At 41.4% G+C, this 22,428-nt stretch overlaps 1 protein-coding gene across 1 annotated transcript; it reads left to right on the top strand.

Moving 5' to 3' along the window:
- The first annotated feature begins 16,681 nt into the window (after positions 1-16,681).
- ADRA2C (adrenoceptor alpha 2C) lies at positions 16,682-21,414 on the top strand. The gene has a single exon (XM_013959930.2). The coding sequence runs from the start codon at positions 16,761-16,763 to the stop codon at positions 18,096-18,098; it is 1,338 nt and encodes a 445-aa protein (XP_013815384.1). The 5' UTR covers positions 16,682-16,760; the 3' UTR covers positions 18,099-21,414.
- Positions 21,415-22,428: the final 1,014 nt, after the last annotated feature.

Raw genomic sequence — 22,428 nt, 5'->3', positions numbered from 1 at the left:
AGTGGGAGCTGGCTCCTGCAGATGTGGGGCTTGTACCTGGTGGGAATTGTGGTAAAAGCTGCTAATAAAAGATAGAAATTAAAATGCGCAGTGGTTCAGGAGAGTGAAGAGTGCAGGAAGAATAAAACCCAGCTTACTAATGGCAGAAGGATTGGCTGTTCTCTCCATCCTCAAGCTACATGCAATGTATTCTGTTCTCAGCTGTTTTAGTACCCCCTACAGATCAAACCTATCAACCTTTGCTTTTACTAGACCTCTTTGCTAGAATTATTCTAACTATACCTTTATTGCTTGACCACTGAGAAGAACGAAAAGAACAAGTTCACTGCCTCCTACTACCCTCCTCAGCGAAGCAGGAGAAGATTTTTCCCATTTTTGTGCTTTAAAAGTGAATTCATATCTTTATAGATTGAGGAACAGTAAAAGCTCTAGCTCTATTTTATGCAGAAAAAAAGCCAACATATATGAGGATAAATAATTTAGTTTAATACATCTCACTTCTCACCAAATAATGTTAGCACCATAATCAGAGAAATGCTGGCATGAAAAACAACTGAGACATATTAAAATATTAAATATAATTTGCCTGATATATTTATTCATCTTAATGCCTTCCACATAACTAAATAAAAGTACTTTCAGAGGAGAATCTGGATGACAGTAATACAGGGAAGTGGTAAACTGGACATCTGTGTCAATACTCTGTTTCTGCTTTGAATTGATGGTCAATAGAGTTAGTGCAAACATATAGTTCTTTCCATTTATCCTATGTATGGTAGAAAATGTTTTTATATAAGACATTAAGAAAATAATCTACTGAGGAAATGGCAAACTTTCTGTGGTGGCTTCGGTAGATTAAACAGTGAATTTGAGTAGGCGTTACTAGAGGAATCATTATTTTAAAATCAAATAGTCACCAAAATTTTACCATAATTTAGACCTGTATTTATTTAACATCCCTCCATTTTAGATGCAAGGACGAAATTGTGCTATCTTCTAGTTTAATACCTGCAGAAATAGCTATGATTTCTGGGATGATGAATATGTGTGGTTTCCTTTTAAGTGTCAATTTCTAAAATGTTTTTTGAAAGCCTTTTTAGATAGATTTTGGTAAACTAAGTAAAGAAGAGAAACCATCTTCTGTTTTTCAGGCACCTTCAACTTCAGTCAGTATCAGGAAAATGCTGTATTTCATTTCTATGTATTCCTACTCTGACTATATCAATCCTTCTTCTTCCTGCAAGTGCATGTGCATTCACACATTCACATACAATTGCACACAGCCAGGGTTTGCAGTTTTTTTTTCCTCTTAGAAAGGGAAGGAGACTGGGAATTCATTGCTGTTAAAACCTCATCTGCCTTGAGGGATTCAAACTTTTCTCTCCTACCTCTCTGGAAAGACATGCCAAAACTGGTAAGGGATGGGAAGAAGGGGATTCTCAGTTCCTCTGCTGAAAGTTTTCTGTTTGAGAGCGAAAAGTAATTGGGCCAGGAGGAGTAATAACGAGTGAGCAGATCTTTCCAAGTAACAGGGAAGCCAAGTCTGGATGCCACTTTTTCCATCAAAGACTATTGCATAAAATACATAAAGAGTCTTAGAGGCAGGGATCAGAACCCAAAATAGCACCTTCCTCCTCAGATGACAAGCAACAAAATGGTTACTAGTCTTACATAAAAGTATTTACTTATGACAAAAGGAAAGTCTCTGCCAGAGAATCAGTCACACACCTCGAAACCTCGAAGCACAAGCAGGAAAGCAACCGCTGGAACAATCATTCATTCTCATTTCTGCCAGTTCCCCATTATTGTTTCCAGGTAAGCAGAGTTAGACAAGCATTTCTGACAGAAAACTCTTCTATCAGCCACTGTGAGTCAACAATATTGGTGTGCTTTGCAGGAAAATACTGATTTCCATAACTTTTTCTGAGGGAAATTCCTTAAAATGAAAATCTTTATATGACTAAAACAGAACATGTTTGAATATTTCAAATAAGATACATAAATTCTAGACTTCAGGATTATTTCATTTGCCTAAACATAGGCAACAAAGGCCTAAACATAGGCCTAAACATAGGACATCATGTCAGATGCCTTATAGTATCCGAGAAATTCCCATGAGGCTTGCACAGCCTCTGGGAGCAGTACCTGGAGATTAAGCAGGATGTGCTATGGGATCTAGGCATCTATGTTCAGACAGCTGAACCAAGTCCTTTTGCCTTGTCCCACTGGAGGATGAAACTAACAATTGGAAAATCTCAAAATATCCCATGAGATCAACAATCCAAATTTCATGCCAGCTGTACAAAATAAGTAGTTTCCATCAGCAAGGTGGAAACTACTTTCCTTTTTTTCTAAAATTAGCTGAGAGCAATAATATTACAAGATTACAAATTAATCAGCACCCTATTCTTTGAGTAAGGTACTTGGATGGTAAGGATCAAATTAAACACATATGTTCACAGCAGGAAATTCTTTTTTATTATCAAACATTCTATAAAGACATTACATGATTATATCTGGATGTACTTGTCTTGGCCATGACATTTCTTTTTTTAGCCCAAGAAGTAAACTGTTTGTTCTGATTACTTTAAAGAAATCTTTCTTCTGATGACTCCAAGTTTAAGACATCTTTTCTAGTAAATGCAATCATTAAAGGGATTTACTGCAGTTTGCAGGGGACATTGAGATACCAGTTAATTAAACAGTAAAGAAATTTTAAATGAAAATGGCTCACAAGGCTGGCTGGTTTCTCTCTTCAATGTATTTTAGAGCAATTTCTCAACAAATTTGGGGGGCATTGGTTTTTTTTTTCTTAATTTTTAAAATGAATGCAGAAGATCCATAAAATGAATTGTTTTTTACTTCAAGAAATATTCGTGTTCCAGGAATGGCTTACTTATGCTTATTTATGTCTATTACCAATTTTGAGGGTTTTTTTGTGATAACTCGCAGTTTCAAGGAAGGATTGATGAATATAAGATTCCTCTACAACATTAAGTAAACATCAGATTAAAAATATATTCCTGTCTTCATTTGTCAATATTCATTCTCATGATTCTTCAGATTTTATTATTTGATGAATTTGACAAATATCATGGAGGTTTCCAATCTAAGAATACTGCAAACTCCTAAAACAAATGTTCTCTTCACTGTTTCTGTTATCAGGATCAAATATTGAAGATATTCAAATATCATCCTATTCTCTTCCAGGTATTGAAATCATAAAGTAAAGTAGAGCCTGTTGACATTTTCACTGTTTTGTTCATTCAGTTACCTCCATGTGACTTTCAAAATAAGTCAGAGTGGGGGACATGCAACTAAAATCCACTGTCAGCTTCTTGAAACATGAACACTAATACACTTTACTGGCTTATTATGGTTCCCTTCCTATGGGTGTTGGATATAGATCCTTACATATCAGTCACCAATGAGAAGCAGCTGAGATCACCGCTTTAAGATAGCAAACCAAGAATAAAGCAGCACAATGTGCAATAAAAAACAGATTAGAAACAAAAGATGATATCACTACAAAAGTGGCAATCTGATTCATGCTTTTAACAGCAAATGTAAAACACTTATGTTGTTCATTGCAGTAGCAATGAATTCATAAATATACAGTCATGGATGCTAGCATTTGAAAGCAAACATTGCTTTTTTGCAAGAGTTGGGAATCTCAAGTGCAGTGAATAATGATTTTTATGTTTCATTTCAACATATTTTTGATATTTTTTCTGCATCTCCTTTCAAAATAAATTAGGAGTACAATACTACCAATATTTTCCTTCAAAAGATTTTCCATAAAATCACACTCCCTGTCACAAAATCTGATACTTTAGACTGGTCTTGAAATACTCTTTCTTCAAGTCGCACAGCAAACATGGAATGTAACAATCAAACATATTGTTTTTGAAGAGTAACTGACTGTTCATAACCCTTTTTTAATCAGGCAATCTACAAGAAGTCACAAAAGAGGCCACTTCTTTCATATACATACGATCCTTATTTTTTAATATTCTTGGCAGTTATTGATACTGTTATTGGAAATCCAGAATTAAAAATGTCTTCTATTATAACCTGCAATCTTTAAGGGACAGCCTCCAACACTAGACAAGTCATTCCAAACTCCATCATCCTATTTTCTTCCAGGTAATAGTGTTATAAACAAAGTACATCCTGCCAACATTTCCGCTTTTCTGTCTGTTCAATGCTTTCCTTGTATCTTTTAAAGTAGAAGTGTCTCACATTCTACCAAAATTTAACTGTATTTCCTGAGCCTAGTGTTTCCTCTTGGTTAGGTGTCTCTGAAGGCCTCGTTCTTCTTTAAACAGTACAAAACTGGGTGGTATTTAGGTCTTCTGAATATGGCCTAGATTACTGAACTCTAGTATTGCACTAAGGAGAAATGTCATTTGCTGCTCTAAGGTTTAGTAATTTCACCAATGAAGCAAGAGCTTGGACCTTGATGCTCTCAGCAAGAGAGAGAGAGACATGAACTTCTCAGGGCCCCTAGGCCCCAAGTTGAGCTGTCTAGCATATAGCAGTATGCCTGGGGCTCTGCTGCCCCTTCGGGATCAGGAAACTGCCCTAAACACACTCTCTGGCACATCTGATACAAACCAGTGTGCCCTAGCCCTGCACATGCCCTCCTGCCTTGAAAGGGCCACATGGAGGCTGGACAGCCTCCTCTTTGGGGAGGAGGAGCTGGGTGCTAGCAAAGGCACATCCAGCAGCACACCATCATGGCCCAGAGCGTTACCAGCAATCCTTCAGCTGCTGAAAACCACCACGGGCAACATTACTGAACACTCTGTTACCAGCTGGAAGCACACGAAGGGCTTTCCTCTCCTGTCACTTGCTGTGGTATAAACCAGGACGAACTCTGTGGAATGCAGTCAGTTTAGGCTGATCTTAACCTGCGTTTAAAGTCTACTTCTAGCCTCTCTATGTACACTAAGAGATGGGGCTTTGTTGTTGTTGTAATTACATTTTTTAAAGATGTGAGTTGCATAAATCTCATAATCATTTCCTCTCCCTGTACTGGCTGTAATCTGCAGTTCAAGAAGATTCCTAATTAATATTAATTCCCACCCTGCACACAGTGTGTTTTGGCAAGTAATTAGGTCTGAAGGGATGGCAAAACACTCTGATCTTCATATTTTGAACAATTTAATTACAGGGTTGTTTTCTGTGTGGAGCTGCATCAGCTCTGAGTTTAGTAGAGAGCATCACTGTGGTCTCGTTACTGAGGCAGTCTCTTGAGTGAACAGCAGAGCATGCTCTGCAGGAGGAAGGGTAGACCGGTCAGGCCTACTGCCTAAATGTGAGTGACTGTTTACCTGGAGGTTGTTCAGTCAGACGGCTGAGTTTGCTGCAAATGCCTTCCCGAGAGAAGCTGGCAACAACATCTGATCATGGGACCTGTGTAAGCTTTTTGAAAACAGAAAGCACCCACCATAAAAGAGGAATACTTTAAATAAGGTCATCAAAGAAGCTGGCTTTGACATAGATTTACAGAATAATTTTGCATGAATCTGTACCTGGAGTCTTTGACTCCAGGTTATGGCACCTTGACCAGTAGGGGAAGCTCTGACCCTTCTGCCTACCCTTTTAATATATGTAATGGAATACTGAAAATTAGCATCAGTAAAATAGCTGTTATACGTTTCACTCCATTTTTTAGAGCCAGAAGAGAATCGAGAGTGTTTCTGCCCAACCAAAGGCATCAAACCAAAGTGATGAAACTACCAGGAGGAACAGGGTTGCTAACTAGCCAGTGATGTTACTGACAGAGCATGATAACACAGCAGATAGTCAAATGTGTAATGGGAAGCAACAAATGCTATATAAATTGTTAAGCTTCAGAAATGCTTTGCTTGCAAACTCTTTACTTGTAACCTAACTCTAATTGTGGTGGATATGAGCCAAGATTTGCACCTGCTGGATTGATTAAGTATAAATAGCATGAACGAGAACATCTGAGTGGGGTGCTCATGATTAAAGATCAAGAGAGACAGCAAATCTATGATGCATCAGTATTTCCTTGCAGGATGCTCCCAGTACAGTCAAGCATGTTTGCCTAATTTGCTGTGTAACCATATCCTTACTCACTTAAATAATTTAAGAATCATTGTTCTTAAACAGATACAATAAGAACATGTATCTGTCTGATCCACACTGACATTTGGAGTCTTTAGACTTGACCCTGTTAATGATGTTGCCATAACATCACTACTTACAGCTGTGTATTTCCTTAAGACCTTATGAACGCTCCCCCAGTGAAGCTAGCTCAAGAAAGGGCAAAGTTAAGAGACAGATATGTCTCTCATGTCCCTCTGCAATGGACACCAAAATGTGTCTGAAGTAACAGGAATGCTCTGTGAATCTGTTGAAGAGGAGGAACAGGAGATAAATGTTGCAGATATTTAGACTGTTTATAATAACAGTGCATATGTGTTGGTATTTACTGTTCATGCTGGTGTGCTGTGTACACATGAACATTCACGTTTAGGTAGAATCTTTTTTCTGTGCGGAGTTCAAGTTAAATTTCACAATAAATTTTGATTCTGCATAATAGTATTTAAAACTTCTTCAGTATGATTTTTTTAGTTTGTATGACCTATAGTTAATTTGTATGGCTTTTGTGTCTTCATTTTCAAGACTAAAAGATTGTTGGAGGTAGCTGAATTTTATACAGCTATGATAAGCAAATAGAATACAAATAAGGGAATGTTAAATACTGTGCTAAACTGGCTCCCATTTCCAATGCAGTAATTCAACAGATCAAGAACTGGTAACAGATACTGTAAGTTTCTGATTGATTATGGTCTTCCTATTCCCAGTCGATAAACTCAATGAGTTATGTCTTTTTGATCTCCTGAACTTTCAGTGAACTTGAAGTAAACATTCCCTTTGCATGACAGATAATAGCAGGCTACAGCACTTTTTGCTACTCCTGCTGTGCATCTTTTGTGAGCTAAACTATACTTATTTGGAAAAGCCTCTGTTCACCACATTTAGTAGATAATTTGTTCCTAAAGGTGCAGTGTAATTTTTGACATATTTTGCCTAATAATCCTGATGATTGCCATTAGATAGATATAGACCTGGAGCATAAATTACTGCATACTGCAGAGGTTGAAAAAATGGTAGTTATATGGATAAGATCAGAAAAAACACAACACTTGAGTCCATACTTTTGAGATGCTTTGTTAAGCAAAGAGGGTATGAAAGTAGTGGTTTCTCCTGTCCATCCGTCCGTCTGTCTGTCCCTCCCTCCCTTCCTTCATCTTTCTTACTAGCAAACAGGAGTGAGAACGAGTTAAATGTATTCAGAAGTAATTTTATGACACCTTTTCTGCTTTGTAAGATGCTTCTAATTAGCCATTTTCACTTAAAATCTTTGCTGACACTGAGTATATTAACTGATATTTATGGATTTGTTATTTCTAAAATAAAGGCCCCATTCATCAAAACACAGAAGGACAAACATAATTTGAATTACAGGCTTGAGACCAAATCCAAGTATTGATAGTAAAATGTCAAATGCGTATCTTTGATCTGTGGACAATTCTCGAGTGGACAGCAAAAAGTGTGCTAGAGAGGGACAGCTAAGGCAGGGAGATAATGCTCGCTAGAAGTCAGTATTCCAAACTCATTCCAAGCTTTGGGCTCCTTTCTCGACTATGCAATTTGTAATACAGGCTGGAAATAGTCTCAAATCATCAAGGAAGTGCAATATCATAACACAGAAGGAATACTAGAATTCTTGGCAGTATTTTAAGTGCACGTGTGAAAATGACCACCATCCAACACAAAGCTGGAACAAATAAATATGATGAAGAGTGATATTTTTAATAGTGCTTTTACTGGTCCTTACTTGTGAAGTTGAGGGTGTCATCAATGATATGTTGACTTGACAGATGCAGTGTACAAACACAGACAAGGCTCACTTCACAGTGAAAAGTGGCCTCTTGATTGAATTGTCATTTTAGTGGAGGGACACTATTTCCTCATAATGAAATATGTGAAGAAATGTTGGCTCTCCTCTGACAGCATTACTGAAAATCATGTAGATCTTTTCTGTGTGAAATTCATAGACACTGGGGGCATATGAACATCAATTATACATAACCATCATGAAAATGAAGAAATTATTAGAAAAAAAGATTCCAAGAAAGATTAATAGCTCTAAAATGAAGGATGAATACATACGGAATGATTTTCCATTCTACCATTCAAATAGACTTTCATATATGGCAGAAACTGTATTTGACATTATATAAAAAGAATGAGAAGCCATTTGTAAATTTTATATTACTACTGCAGAGATTGTTCTTTATTAAAACTAGGAAAGAGGAGTGGATTAGCAATGCCACATGGGATGCTATTACAGAAAGAAGGCAAGATAAGTTAAATCTACTCAATACACTAAGGCCAGAGTAAAGTAAACACAGAAAAAAGGAATATAGGGATAAAAATAAAGCGGTAAAAAGATCAGCCAAAAAAGGATAAAAGAGGCTATCTTGATAGACAGACTCTGAAAGCAGAAATGGCAGCAATGACGGGAGACATGAGACCATTTTATCAAACTTTTAAAAGACTTACTGGAGATTTTAAACTACAGCAAGGAAAGTCCAGTGAGGAGCAACAACTGGAAAAAGACAACCTCACCCTATTTTAGAGGAGCAAAGGAACAGAAAGGCAGAACGCCTCCAAGACACTGCAAGAGAAAACACCATATTCTGGTAATGAGAGAAGATGGCAGAACTGGATGTATGTCTTGAAGAAATCAAATCTGCATGGGCTTAAAGTAGCCTCTGAAAGACCGAAGAATGATAAATTAACAAACACAAATCAAATCACTTTAGCATAGGCATAAGGAAATGAAAAGAACAAAAAGTTTTGTACATGTCCCTGAGGTTTGATGTGAAAGAAGAAATAAAGGATCTGCTCTTGTTCCCATGGAAAGTCTTAAGGCTAGTCAGATACACTGCTTTGGAGTTGCCATTCATAATAGACTCAGGGGACATGGAAGCGTTTGCTCTACTTGATCTTGTACAGACAAGACCTTCCTCCTACAAAGCATAATAGTACAAGACGATAGATGCCTCTTGTTCTGAAGTGCATGGGATCTGATTTGATAATGAACTGTCAGGCAGGTAGTATCAGCCTTTGAAGTCCCTCACATAACAATTCAAAATATCAAGCAAAGATATCAGAAGTATGCCAGGAAGTAGATGCAGCTGGGAGGTAATGGACTTCGGTGACAGAAAAGATTGCATCTTGCCCCCCACCTTCACTGAAATCCATTGGAATGGATTCTTCTACGTGATCATTACTGTGGAAATATGTATTTCAATAGAAAAAATGAAGAGTATGGAGATGTAAGGGTTTGTAGCCAAGATCTGTATCATAACTAAATCAGCTGAAAATATGTCATGAAAACAGACTGTCTTAAACTTATGCATAACAAACAGGCCCTACAATTAATAAATTAGAAATAGACAATATCACAGATAAGTTATCTATATATCATTTTTTCTGATGAGGTGAAGCTTTTACAAATTTGGGTAACCTCATTCAAAATGCAAAAAAATGCATGCTTGATATAAGTTCAGAATGATAAACTAAGTGCTGCACTTCCCATACGTATTATTGTGCAGAAATCTAGTTGGATTAAAAGAACACCAAAATCATGTGGAAGAGTTCTCAAATACAGTGCAGAGTCCTAAAAAAAACCCCAAACCACTCATCCTGTGCAAATGGCACAGCTATCAGTACAGGTGTCTGTGAAGGCTATTTAAAGTATTGACTAAATAAATAAGAAATGAAGAAGTCTTAGAATGAATACAGATAAGAGAAACAGTACAAACAGTAAAACAGAAGAGAGGGAACATAGATCTATTTTTTTATGACTACCTAGTAATAGGGAGAATCAAATAAATACTTCTGTGGTAACCCTGGGTTTGGTTTCAAATGGCTGAATCAATGTCACTCTCTGAAACACAGTAATGGCTGATGTGCTCTTATTACAATAACAAAAAAGACTCACAGAAATGAACCAGCCAAGATTCGGCCGACTAACACTATCTGACTTCTGTTTTACTGTCTTATAAAGAAAGATCATTTATTAAGAGCATGAAAAAGTGTTAAAAATAGGTGAGAGAAGAAAAATTACTTTAGGGAGCTGGATCAACACATTCCTCTGTTCAATTTCAGCTCAAGTGTAATACTAACTTTAACATGGAAACGGAGTTTTAGTTCTACATCAAGGAAAAAAAAAACAAATAAACTGTTCTTGATTTGGTCTTGACTCCTTAATTGTCATGAAATATACTTTCATAAAGAAAAATGGGTTTCAACCAGACTAAATTTAATCAAAGTTTTCTGCTTCTCTGGACATTCTATTAAAAAAAATAAAAACTGGAAAAATGTTTAAGTCCAAAAGTTGGGTTCTTTTAAAAAGGAAAAGTTGCTTCTAGAAAACTGTTTGGATTCTCACATTTCTGCTGCAAAATTTAAAATGTTGATTAAAAAAAAAGCCTATAGTATTCTTTCCCCAAACTTTCATAACATTCATTCCCATTTTATAGTGGGCTTCAAAAAATCTTTAGGATTTAGATTAGCCTTAAATATATTTTTGGGACAGTTAACAAATGAAAAACATAATTGTACCAAACTATGTTTTCAAACAAAAAGTCAGCTGATGCCTAGATTTACAAAGGAGTTCAAATTTCTTTTATGTATCAAAATAACTAGCTACATTTTCAAAGAAAAATTTAACAAATGCCATTAGAAGCATCACAACGGAAGTGGGTTGGCATTGAGTTCTTTTGAAAATGGGGCTCCATTTGTAGATACTGAAAGTTTACTCTGAGCTCTTTTAAGAATTTACACCTCAATGTCTATTTAATGCCACAGAATTTCACAGTCTTTCCCTTGAAACTGATATTCAAATTTTAAAGTACCTGGAATCCCTTCCAAAGTAACTGCATATTTCTTTATATTTAGTTCCTTTCTTTCAATATCCAGGACAGGCTACTTATTCTTCTCTTATCCCATTTGGCTATCACATGGTTTGTATCGCAGCTTATCTCTTTAACTACTTACAGAGATTCCAGCTAACCCATTCTATTTGATCATGGCATCCTGAGCAGATTTATAACACAAATCATGTCTCAAAAAGTATATAGATGTTCAGAATGTTTTGTCAGCAGACATTTTTTGTACAGCTGGTAAGGCTGCATAATTTTCACCATTGAGGAAAAGCTTAGCTTGAGAGATTAAAGAGCACTACCAGATGTTTAATAAATCAGACTGCCCTACAAACCTTTTTTTGTTTATCTGAAATGCATTTTCAAAGTCGCATAGGGGAAATAAGGAACTCAGTTCCCACTGAAAATCAAATATCAAATACCTTTATGAAGAAAGTGGACATATTTCCTTTAGAAATGCTAACTTTGTGCTTCTGTGGAGGGAGAGATTCATTTTTAATCATTTAATAAAGCTCTGAAGAACATTTTTTAATAGCATGGTTGCAACCATGATGACCTAAAGACATGGTATATAAAGAGGCAGGTTTGTAGAGAGGTAGTTTTTTCACTAGATAGCTGATACAGTTGCAAATGAAAAACAAACAAGCTTTTGGGCACACAAATCTTCAGATCTTAAATGGAAGTGACAAAACCATGTCTGAAAGTGCAAACCAGATGGAACACTTTTTTTCTCCTAAATCTATGTGTGTGCAAGAATAGTGTGCACTTCTAAGTGACAAATTACACTATTCAAAGCAAATGTTCTTATACAACCTAACAGAAGCGGAAAGGTGTGGGTGTCAACAGGAATTTTTCCATCGACTGCAGTGACTGGGTTGATGTCACTTTTCATAACTGTGCCTGAGTCTGACTTGAGTTCTTCAGGCCAACACTGGCCATACACCATTCCCTTAGTGACAGCTTTTTGATTTCCCCAGATTTAAACTCAAGTGGAGGTGGTAGGCCTCTTTGGCCAATACAGTCTTCTTGTAGATCCAACTAAATTAAAGGCCAGTCCAACTGGAGAATCCAGTTAATAAATAACAAGAATTAGAAACAGCAAACACTAAGAAATAGTTCTGCTGTCAGGGGATCTTCTCAACCTGCTGCGATAAGAACTTTTAATGGGATGCTGGGTGAAGAAATCAGAGCATCGGTGACAGGGTAGAGTAGGTGGATGGGGTATGGCGCAATATCTGCTGGATACTTTAGAACTGGGCTTAAATCAGCTTAAGCCAGGTCCAGGCTCTATTGCCTAGAGAAGCATCATACTGCCTTTGAACCCCAGTTTCTTTCAGGGTAGCCTGTTAATGCCTGCCAAACATCAGCTCAAATGCAGACCCATCTGTGGAGCTGCTAACTACTGGGAGGATAGTTTTGAGAATGAACCTGATATAGCAAGGAGAAATGCATTTGAAATCAGTATAGGGGCAGTGTTTGGTAAGGACAAAGATCAGCAAGTTGCCTAGCTATCCTGCCAAGTTTCTATGAACCTTAGTCTTTGTTTTTTAAATCAAACCACTGATTTCCGAAAGCATGACCATATTTGGCTTATGCACTGCTGTTTATCCATTCCCTTCTCCTATCTTTGTCTAAGTGGAGTTTCTTGAGGGTAGATCATTTTTAGTATCTATGCATATGCTTCATCCACCTCCATACACATGAACTGTGGTGATATACTGCTACTTAGGAATACAGGACTCAAACTGGATCTCAGTTACATGGATAAAAATCCAAAGTTACTCCCCTGCCTTCACTGGAGTTGTGCTGAAATGACAGGTGTGCCTAGGGCTCACTGTGTCAGCATATCCTACTGACTGAATTATTCCAGTAATACAATACAACTCTAGTGCTAAAGAAATCGTAAGACAACAAAGATATTATTACTCTTAATACATTTTTAATTTTTCCTGCATCTTTTACAATTGGCAAATACAAATAATTGCTCAGACTTTTGCTTGTCTGGTTCCTTTTGTTTTGAAACTTCTGTATTGACTTATTTTGAGCAAAGGAAAGATAAATCTCTATTGAAAAGTTCAATTTCTTTTAATCGGAAGTCCAAACTCATTAACTGAGAGTTTATTTCAAGTTCCAGCTCGTACCACTTCAAGTCATACTTGCTCATAAAACTCGATAGGAGAAATTGCTCAGTCTGACTTTCTAAGTAGCCTAGTAAGGGAATTTAATATCATGGGGCTCCTACGTCCATGTGGATAGTTAGTTCTTGATTCCCAAATGTTCACGAGATTTTACAGTTTGTATTTATTGTATTTTAAACTCAGATGAAACCAGTTTGATCCTAAATTCTAGCTTTCTGCCTAATGCCAGTCACATTAAAGGTTAGACCTTAAATTCCTGCACCTCGTCCTCTGAGTTCATAGATATCATTGCGAAGATTCAAAATATGAAGAACTGACCACAAATATTAGGAAGCTCTTTCAGCAGCTATTTAGCTTTCATGTTAAAAATGTGCAATTTACTTCCTGTTTGAACTTTAATAACCTCAGCTTCCATCCATGTAACTGTGGCTTTGCAGGCTTTTTTAAAGAGCCCTCCTTATCAGATAGCCTTTCTATTTAGGGGGATTTGAGGAGGCAGCAGTTTTCTATTTCATTTTGTTCTATATATCATGCTTTGGTTGTTGAGGTGATTACAGCTTCTGTATTTCAGTCTTATTTGAGTTTGCTACCTGATAAAGTTTGGTTTCAAAATTGTATCCCTTCTCTTTGAGATGCAGTCACAACAATGTTTGTTGATTAGTTTTCAGATGAAAAAAAAAATCAGAGTAAATTGTTTACCAAAGAGATATTACATCATAAATTCTAGAAGATTTTTCTTACCTATCAGAGCTGAGCATATTCACTTCCAAACCTTCAAAATCCAGTCAGTGTACCCTATGTAACAAACTGACAGAGAACAGAGGAGTCAGCGCTGGTTACACCAAAAAAGGAATCAAATGAGTATCCCTTATCACTCTGCAAAGCCCCAGGCTGTTCTATTTAAACCAGCAGACTATTATAATGCCACGTATTTTATTGATTTACGGGTTAGACACCAAAAGAGAAGTTCTCTTGAATATTATATGCTCTTTCACTCCCCATTTTTTTGTATGATCCTGGCAGCAGATCCTTTTTTATACGAAAAGTATGATCCTGGCAGCAGTAAGCAGATGTGTCGACCAGACTGTGACCCTCACTAGACCTAGGGACATTGCATTTCTGTGTCCAGATGGGGCTTCCGCGGAAGGCAGAAGACAGCTGTTCAGACTGGGAATGCCCATATGCAAAACACCAGGTTCCTTTAGAAGTCAGCAGGATGATGATGAAGGAGTTTAAGCAGCTCCAAGTTTAGCTGCTGGCCATGGAATCTGAATCAAGCCGCGGTTTCCAGTACCACTGCACCCTGCAAGTCCTGCTGCAGATATCTACATCTTTTACTGGATCTAGCTGTGTTACAACAGGATTGAGTGTCCATCCCACACAGGCTGGTAACATTTCCATGCAACATAAAAGCAATGCATTATCCTGAATTAAAACCAACCATTGAAGTAATTGGCTGTGGATGATTTCATGCACTGGCTCACCTTAAACGAACAGAGCTAATCCTGTGGGTAGGGTTACGCTACTGTTGTCATTATTATATAAGCACAGACTCTTTCCAGCACTGCACAAAAAAAGTAAGCATAATAGCAAAGAGACCAGGACAGTCCCTGCTTCGAAGAATGCGTGATCCAAAACCCAGGCACCAAGAAGGGCTCCGCAGAAGAGATGTAATTGCTCTCGTCTTTATACTATTATAGCCCAGATCATGGTGTTACAAATAGAAAGAGGCCCTGGGGGGTGGAGGGGAAGACTGGCAGGAAGAAGCAGCTTGAGAAGGGAGAAGGTATTTTCCAGTGCAGTAGGACTGAGGCTTTTCTCAGGAACATGCAGAAGACTTAAAACAGACTAGGGCTATGCCAAACTAGGTTCCTCCACCCTCCCCTGGGCAGGTCTAATTAAAATAAATAAATAAATAAATAAATAAGTGGCCCTGACTTCAGTTTTACTGTAATTTCTCAAATTTTCTTTACAACTGAAGATAATGGTAGTCACAGGGCTGTCTGCTGAGATCTGAAGCCATGTCCCTCAGCCCCCTTGCAGCAGGAAGGGAACGGGTGGGAATGAGGAAAGCCTGCGGCTCCCCCCCTTTGCCAGGAAGGAGCACAGTGAAACCACCACACTCACTCGGCACCAGTCACCTCTGGCTAACGTAACCATAACCTCTCATATCTCCCAGAGAAAGTCTCAGCAAAACTCGGTGGTGACCAAGCCAAGGGGTGTTTTGCCTTAAGAAAGCCCAAACCGTGGAAGTATTACACTTAATGCTTCAGTGCTTTCCCACGTTATCTCGATCTTTTGTGCTTTCAGAACTAAAGTGAGGAACCCTCCAGAGTTTTACTCCTGCTCCCCTTAGACGCCAGCGGCCGCCGGTAAAGTTTCGCTTTATCCGACCTGTTTCCAGGTGGCCTGTCATCGAGGCAGATACAGGGGAACACAGAGACTTTCTGATGTCCTCAGGACAGCTTATGCTCACATCAGCCGCGCTACAAGCGCATTTTAACCACGTGGCGGAGGAGCCGATCCCGTCCAGGCGAACACGTATACGAAACTGATGCTTAAACACATACATACAGACGCATATACCTCTCCCGGGAGAAGCTGGGGAACGGGCGGGCGCCGGCGCCCCTCAGCCGTTAGCGGCTCCCGCCCCCGGCACGGGAGCGGGCGGGCAAGCCCGACCCCTAGCGGGCGCCGGCCGCCACCGCGGGCAGCGGCGCCGGCCACCCGCCGCCTCGCGCCCGCCGCGCGGGCTCGGCGCCGCTCCCCATGGCGCCGCCAACTTTCATCCCCGGGACGCGGGGGCCGAGTGCCCTCAGGGCCGCCCCGCGGCGAGGGGGAGCGCCCGCCCGTCCACGGAGCGGCGGCCGCAGCCGGAGCCAAAGCCGCGCGGGGCTGTGGGGAGCGCCGCCGCCGCCCCACGCCGGGACGGGGGCTCCGCGCCCGCGCCGCCGGGGAGGGCGGGCACTCCGCGCCGGGCGCTGGCAGCACGGCGCCCGGCCCGCGGCCCGCCCGGCGGCAGCGCCGGCGCCCGGGGCGGTTTTTCCGCCCGCCGGGGTGTTCCGCCGGGGCGGGCGCGGCGGCTTCACCTGGCGGGACTGAGCATGCGCGGCGCGGCACGCCGCCGATTGGGAGCGCGATGCAAGACTAGGACGGAGCCGCCGGGCAGCCGCGACTTCGCCGAGAGCGCGCGGCCGCGCCGCTGGAGCGGGGGCGCCGCGCCCCACGGGCTGGATGCTGCCGCCGCCGCTGCCGCCCGCGAGGATCCAGCTGCCGCCCGCGAGGATCCAGCTCCCGCCGGGGACTCCCGTCGGCCGGGCAGCGCCTTCCGCGGAGCCGGGGGCTGCGCGGAGCCGGGCATGACCGGGCGGGCGGCGGCGGCGAGCCGTGCCCCGCTGCCGCCTCGCCGCGGGCCGGGCGGAGGCAGCGCGGCGGCGCTCGCCGGCGCGCCGGGGCGGCGCTGCTCTGCCCTGCCCTGAGGGGCCGGGGGGAGGCGGGCGGCGCGGCCGCGGGAGCCGTTGGACGCGGCGGCGGGGGGAGATGAGGGCGGCGCGGCGGAGGGGCGGCCGCGGGGCGGCGCGGGGGCTCCGCGGGGCTCGCTAGGACGGCGGCGCCCTGCGCACCCACCATGGATCTGCTGCTGGTGGTGAACGCCAGCCTGGGCGCCCCCAACGGCTCCCTGGCGCTGCCCCCCGCCTCCCCGTCCGCCTCGGCCCTCCTGCAGCCGCCCTCCCCCTACTCGCCGGCGGCCGTGGCCAGCTTGGCGGCCGTGGTGGGCTTCCTCATCGTCTTCACCATCGTGGGCAACGTGCTGGTGGTGATAGCCGTGCTCACCAGCCGGGCGCTGAGGGCCCCCCAGAACCTCTTCCTGGTGTCCCTGGCCAGCGCGGACATCCTGGTGGCTACTCTGGTCATGCCTTTCTCCTTAGCCAACGAGCTCATGAATTACTGGTACTTCGGCAAGGCTTGGTGTAACATTTACCTGGCGCTGGATGTGCTCTTCTGCACTTCCTCCATCGTCCACCTGTGTGCCATCAGCCTCGACAGGTATTGGTCTGTCACGCAGGCGGTGGAGTACAACCTCAAACGGACCCCCCGGCGGATCAAGGCCATCATCCTCACTGTCTGGCTCATTTCAGCTGTCATCTCCTTCCCACCGTTGATCTCCATGTACCGGGACCCTGAGGGAGATGTCTTTCCCCAGTGCAAGCTCAACGATGAAACATGGTACATCCTTTCTTCTTGCATTGGCTCTTTTTTTGCCCCCTGCCTCATCATGGTGTTGGTCTATATCCGCATCTACCGTGTGGCCAAGCTGAGGACCAGGACCCTCTCTGAGAAGCGTACGATGCCAGAGGGGTCCTCCCAGACTGAGAATGGCTTGAGCCGGGCTGCTAGGGGCTGCACTTCCCTGAGGATGCAGCTAGGAGAGAACGGACATTATTCAGTGCACCAGTGGCGTAAAGCCTCTGAGCTGGAGGACATTGAGTTGGAGGAGAGCAGCACCTCAGAGAGCAGACGGAGGCGGAGTCGGGAGGAGCATCCCCGCAAAAGCAGCAAGAGTCAGTCCTTCTCCTACTCGTATTCCTCCAAGCACTCCAGCAGCCGTCTGTCCCGCTCTAGCAGTCGCTCCATGCAATTCTTCTCATATCGCCGTCGCCGGAAGCGTAGCAGCATCTGCCGTAAGAAAGTCACCCAGGCCCGGGAGAAACGCTTCACTTTTGTGCTGGCTGTGGTCATGGGAGTCTTTGTGGTTTGCTGGTTCCCTTTCTTCTTCAGTTACAGCCTCTATGGTATTTGCCGGGAGGCATGTGAGATCCCTGAGACTCTCTTCAAGTTCTTCTTCTGGATTGGGTATTGCAATAGCTCCCTCAACCCAGTCATCTACACCATCTTCAACCAGGACTTTCGCAGGTCATTTAAACACATACTTTTCAAGAAGAAGAAGAAGAACTTCCGGCATTGAGCTGGAGGGATAGGAGGGAAGGATTTGCCTTGAACAGGAGTGGAGTTAGAAGAAAGGGAAAGGGCTCTATGCTGAAAAAGAAGGGAGGGAAGGGTTTGTGCTGAGACAGAAGGAAGTAGCTCGCTCCCTCAGAGGTGCTGAGTGGTGGTGTGGGGCATGAGGACTGAACGGGTCGGGGAGGCTGAGGACGTTCACCGTGGTGTGGAATGGCGACAGGGTGCTGGAGGAGCTGTGCTGGAGTCTGGATGGGTAAACGGGGAAGGGGACGATTTCCTTTGAACCCTGAGGCAGAACATGGGGAATCGCCAGAGGAAGGTGTGGTAACACACTGAGTTTGGGAGGCAGCAACCTTGTACAGGCTCTGGAATTTTGTGGGAAGCAAAGCAAAAACATCAAGAGGAAAGGATTAAGTGGTACTGGTGGTGGAATAGCAGATCTGTGTATTTATACATAGAGCAGCTGGGGCCTCTGATGGGCTTGTCCCAGTAAGAAATTGGCTTTTACTGATTACTTAGGGAAAGATGCTAGGTATCAGGCACTGACAGTCTTTTGAGTTATGAAAGGTTTAAATGTTTGCCAAAAAAAGAACTAAAGAACAATCCAAACTCTTTTCTAAATAAACCTTTGTACTGTTAAAACCTTCTGAATGGTGATTTTACACAGGGCTTAAGTCAAACATGAAGCATGGGGTTTTCTTTTTCTTTGGAGAAGTCTTAGTATATGGAGCTGGATGGGAAATGTTTTTCCCATCTTCCCAGGATTTTCCACTTGTCAGTGGGACACCTGGGAATTTTGAATGTTTTCACAACATATGAAAAAGAGCACATGTACCCCATGACCCCATCTGTTCCTTCCTCCTGCTGGATTGCCAGGCAGCAAATTCCTGCTCCATCACTCTCAGATCAGTGGCCTCAGCACCTCGCTATTTTGGAGCAGGTAGCTTGCCTGGATGCGAAGGGGGGTCTTTCTTAAATCAGCTTTTATTCAAACAAAATCATTTTGGGGAACTGAACTAACATTTTCTGAGGAAAAAAAAAATCAATTTTCCAACCAGCTCAACTTGCATGTGCCCTGGGGAACTTTTTCCTCCGCTCCTTTTAGGTCCCCCCTTGGAAGGGCTCATCTCAGGGGCTGGATGGGTGCTGCTCTCGTTCTCAGACAGGTAGTTGGAGGTAGTCTGCTATGCAGATGTTCAGAGGAAGAGCAATCCCTGCACAACTAAAGTCTTTAAATCTTTCGTATTTACAGCCTTAGAGCAACTAAATCCTTTATTTTTTTAATGAGAAACATACATTGCAGATTGTCAGTGGTGTATGTGAACAAATCTCAAATGAAAGTGCAGCTGTTCCAAACCTTTAGTATTAATGCTGCTTTCTTTCCTTTTCCCTGTTTGTATTTCTAGTTTGTGACTTCAGATTATTTTTTCGTGGAGGGGAGGAGGGAAAGGGAAGGGAAAGAGTTTGAAAAATTATTAAAGCAAACGCTGTTTCCTGTAGATTTATAATATGTCATAAACTGATGGGTAGAATGAGAGACAAGGTGGTGTCTGTACATTCATCACTGAATGCATGCCGAGTGTAAGATTCAGCTAAACATTTACATCCCCTCTCCAGCTGTACTGCTACAAGGTGTGTATTCTGTTTGCGGGTGAAAATACTGCTCCATTTTATTATGCATATCACTCCTTCCATAGGCAGTAGGATTTGGCATCTGCCTCAAATTAACCTTTCCATAGTAAACAGCTCTTTGAAATGCAATGAAATCTAATCTAATACAGCAGGCTTCTTGAAACAGCTAGATCGAATCTATACCTGAGACATCCACTTCTTCACGCTCTCTGTCCTGTCTGAAAGGTGTCTGTAATCTCTCTTCTCTTCAAATTTCTATGGCATAAGTAGAAATGATAGAACAGTAACGGTTGTTGCTTCTGTTTTTCATTATAAGCATTCGGTTCACTTAACCCTGGAAAAGCAGGTTGTCGGTGGTTAAGATTCTGGTGTTAATTCAATAGACAATTTAACTTCAGGGCCAACTCAAGTGGGAGTTCTGCCTAAGTAAGGGTTAGATGATTGCACCAAAGGTATTAGAAGTTTGCTTGATTTCACTAAAGAAACAACTGAGATATTTTCAAAGTCTAAGTCCATAACTTATTGGATCCTTTCATGAAATAAGGCTTGGAGTCATGAAAAGATTGGAGCTTTGTTTAAACATTTGCACTTAAAGAAAGAAAGTTAAGACTTATTTTCAAGGGCATCCCTTTGCATATAACAAATGGTTTGGTACAAGTATGTACCTGAGACAGCCAAATATTAGAAAAAATAACGACCGACAGGAGGAAACTACAAGCCATTTTCTCTTTTGCAAAATGGAGAATTCATTTTAAAATGACATCAAGAAGAGTTGAAACAAGCTCAGATTGTTTGTAGGTAGCAACGTAGCGAAAAAGTTCAGGTTTGTTTAATCTGAATAATCTATACAATTGCCAGAGCAACCAAAGCAACGTATGGTACATAGCTACTACCTCTGAGCTACTGGACAGCTTCATTAGAGATACTCATTCCTACTGAGATAAAGGTTTGTTCTTGTCACTTAATGCTCATCTTAGAGCAGTTTCCCAGTCTGCAGACACACAGCAGTTTCACTGTTGCACTGCTTTTGAAATGAGATTTGTTGCCTGTAAACATGATCCTTCCCCTTTCTTTTTCCTCATAAAATTCAAGAAATCTATGGAAATGAAATGTAATCGACAGTTGGATTTTAGTGGAAGTGAAGTGTATATGGAGTGGCTGATGTGCCTTAAAAGTAACTTCTTTGCTATAAAATCATTCTGTAATCATTATAAAAGAAATAATGCTTCTATTCTATTTTTGTTTTGCATTTCAAAATGTCTAAAAAGGATCGATGCAGATATTGAACATCTATGTGCAGCAGCATACTTAAAAACAGGGCATTTTCTGTGGTTTTAATTTATTTCTCGTCACAAATACTCATCTGATTCAATGCCTCAAGAGGATCTTATTTTCTCTGAGTTCAGTAAATAGTAATATTCACTGTAACTGATTTAAAGATGTGCAGTAGAAACCCCTTTTAAGTGCATTTCCTTCTAGATTATTGAGTACAGAGGGTTTCTATTAAAATTGTTTTTAATGTAACTACTGAATATACTTCAAGGAAGTAAAATGGGGCTGAGTTAGCTTTTTTTTTTTTTTTTTTTAACTTCAATGTTCTATTATTACTTGTAATAGCTGAAGACTGGAATCTGTTTGTAGTATGTCGTGTGTTGTTAACATTTCATAAAAAGTTACCAGCTCTGCTACTCACACTGTGGTTGTGCTTCCACTGTAAGTTTGCTAATAGCATATACAGGAAAAAATAGTCAATGAAGCTTTTTCTTAAGAAGAAGGGGAAGTTTTTTTTATGTTTCGATTGTGTCCAAATGTACCTTTGATCACATCCGATGAGCTGGTTAAAACACTCACTCTGTTCCTTTGTTATTCTGGAAGAACAAAATGTTACTATAAAGCCATATTGATTTTAACAACAAGCACCTGATCTTTAACTGTTCATTTGCTCATTTCACCATGAAAAATATTTTATGCCAGTCTAAAATGAGAAGTTAATATGCCATTTTCAAAACCAGTTTTCTGAACAGTACCACTATTGGTTGCATGTTGGAGTATCAAACAGTACAACTTAGCTAGGATGCGAACCCAATCCTACTGTCCTTCAGCTCTCTTTTGTGGGAGTTTTGCATGAGTAAGAACGGCACAATCAGCTTTAAATCATTGTCTAAAATAAGAATCAGGCCCTTGTTGTTCTGTGTGATCTCAGTTTAGAGAAGTCATGTTGCTCCAGGAGCACTGGCAATTTCTGAGATGTGAAATGGAAAGATGAAAGACAACATGCTAATAGCTTTGCTCACATTGAGCTGTACCACTCTTTGTGAGTAATTCCAGAAACCTTCAGTGGAGTCTACTTCTGAATGAGGGAACTACTCAGTGTGGGCAAGGCTGTAGGAGCGTTCTGGACACTGCCTCTTCTTCAGTAGATGTGTCAGAGGAATGTAAATATTTGTGTGTAAATGTACAAGAATTGATAGAAAGCAATCCTCTGTGCTTGACTTCGCAACTTCTGTTCAAACCATTAGAAAGCATGGGTAAAGTGTTTTTGACCATGTAACCCGAGCAACAAACCCTACTGTATTTTCTTCAGTATAAGCTGTATGAAGAATATTATTTGATCATTTCCATTTTTAAGAGAAGAATACTGCTGATCTGGTTTTGCCCTGTGGAAGTTGGCCCTGGTTAGAACAGCATCTGAACAGCATAGG

Source organism: Apteryx mantelli, chromosome 5 (assembly GCF_036417845.1).
Source record: "Apteryx mantelli isolate bAptMan1 chromosome 5, bAptMan1.hap1, whole genome shotgun sequence".
NCBI lineage: Eukaryota > Metazoa > Chordata > Aves > Apterygiformes > Apterygidae > Apteryx > Apteryx mantelli.
The sequence above is the reverse complement of the archived record's forward strand: the minus strand, read 5'-3'. Positions and strand labels throughout refer to the sequence as shown.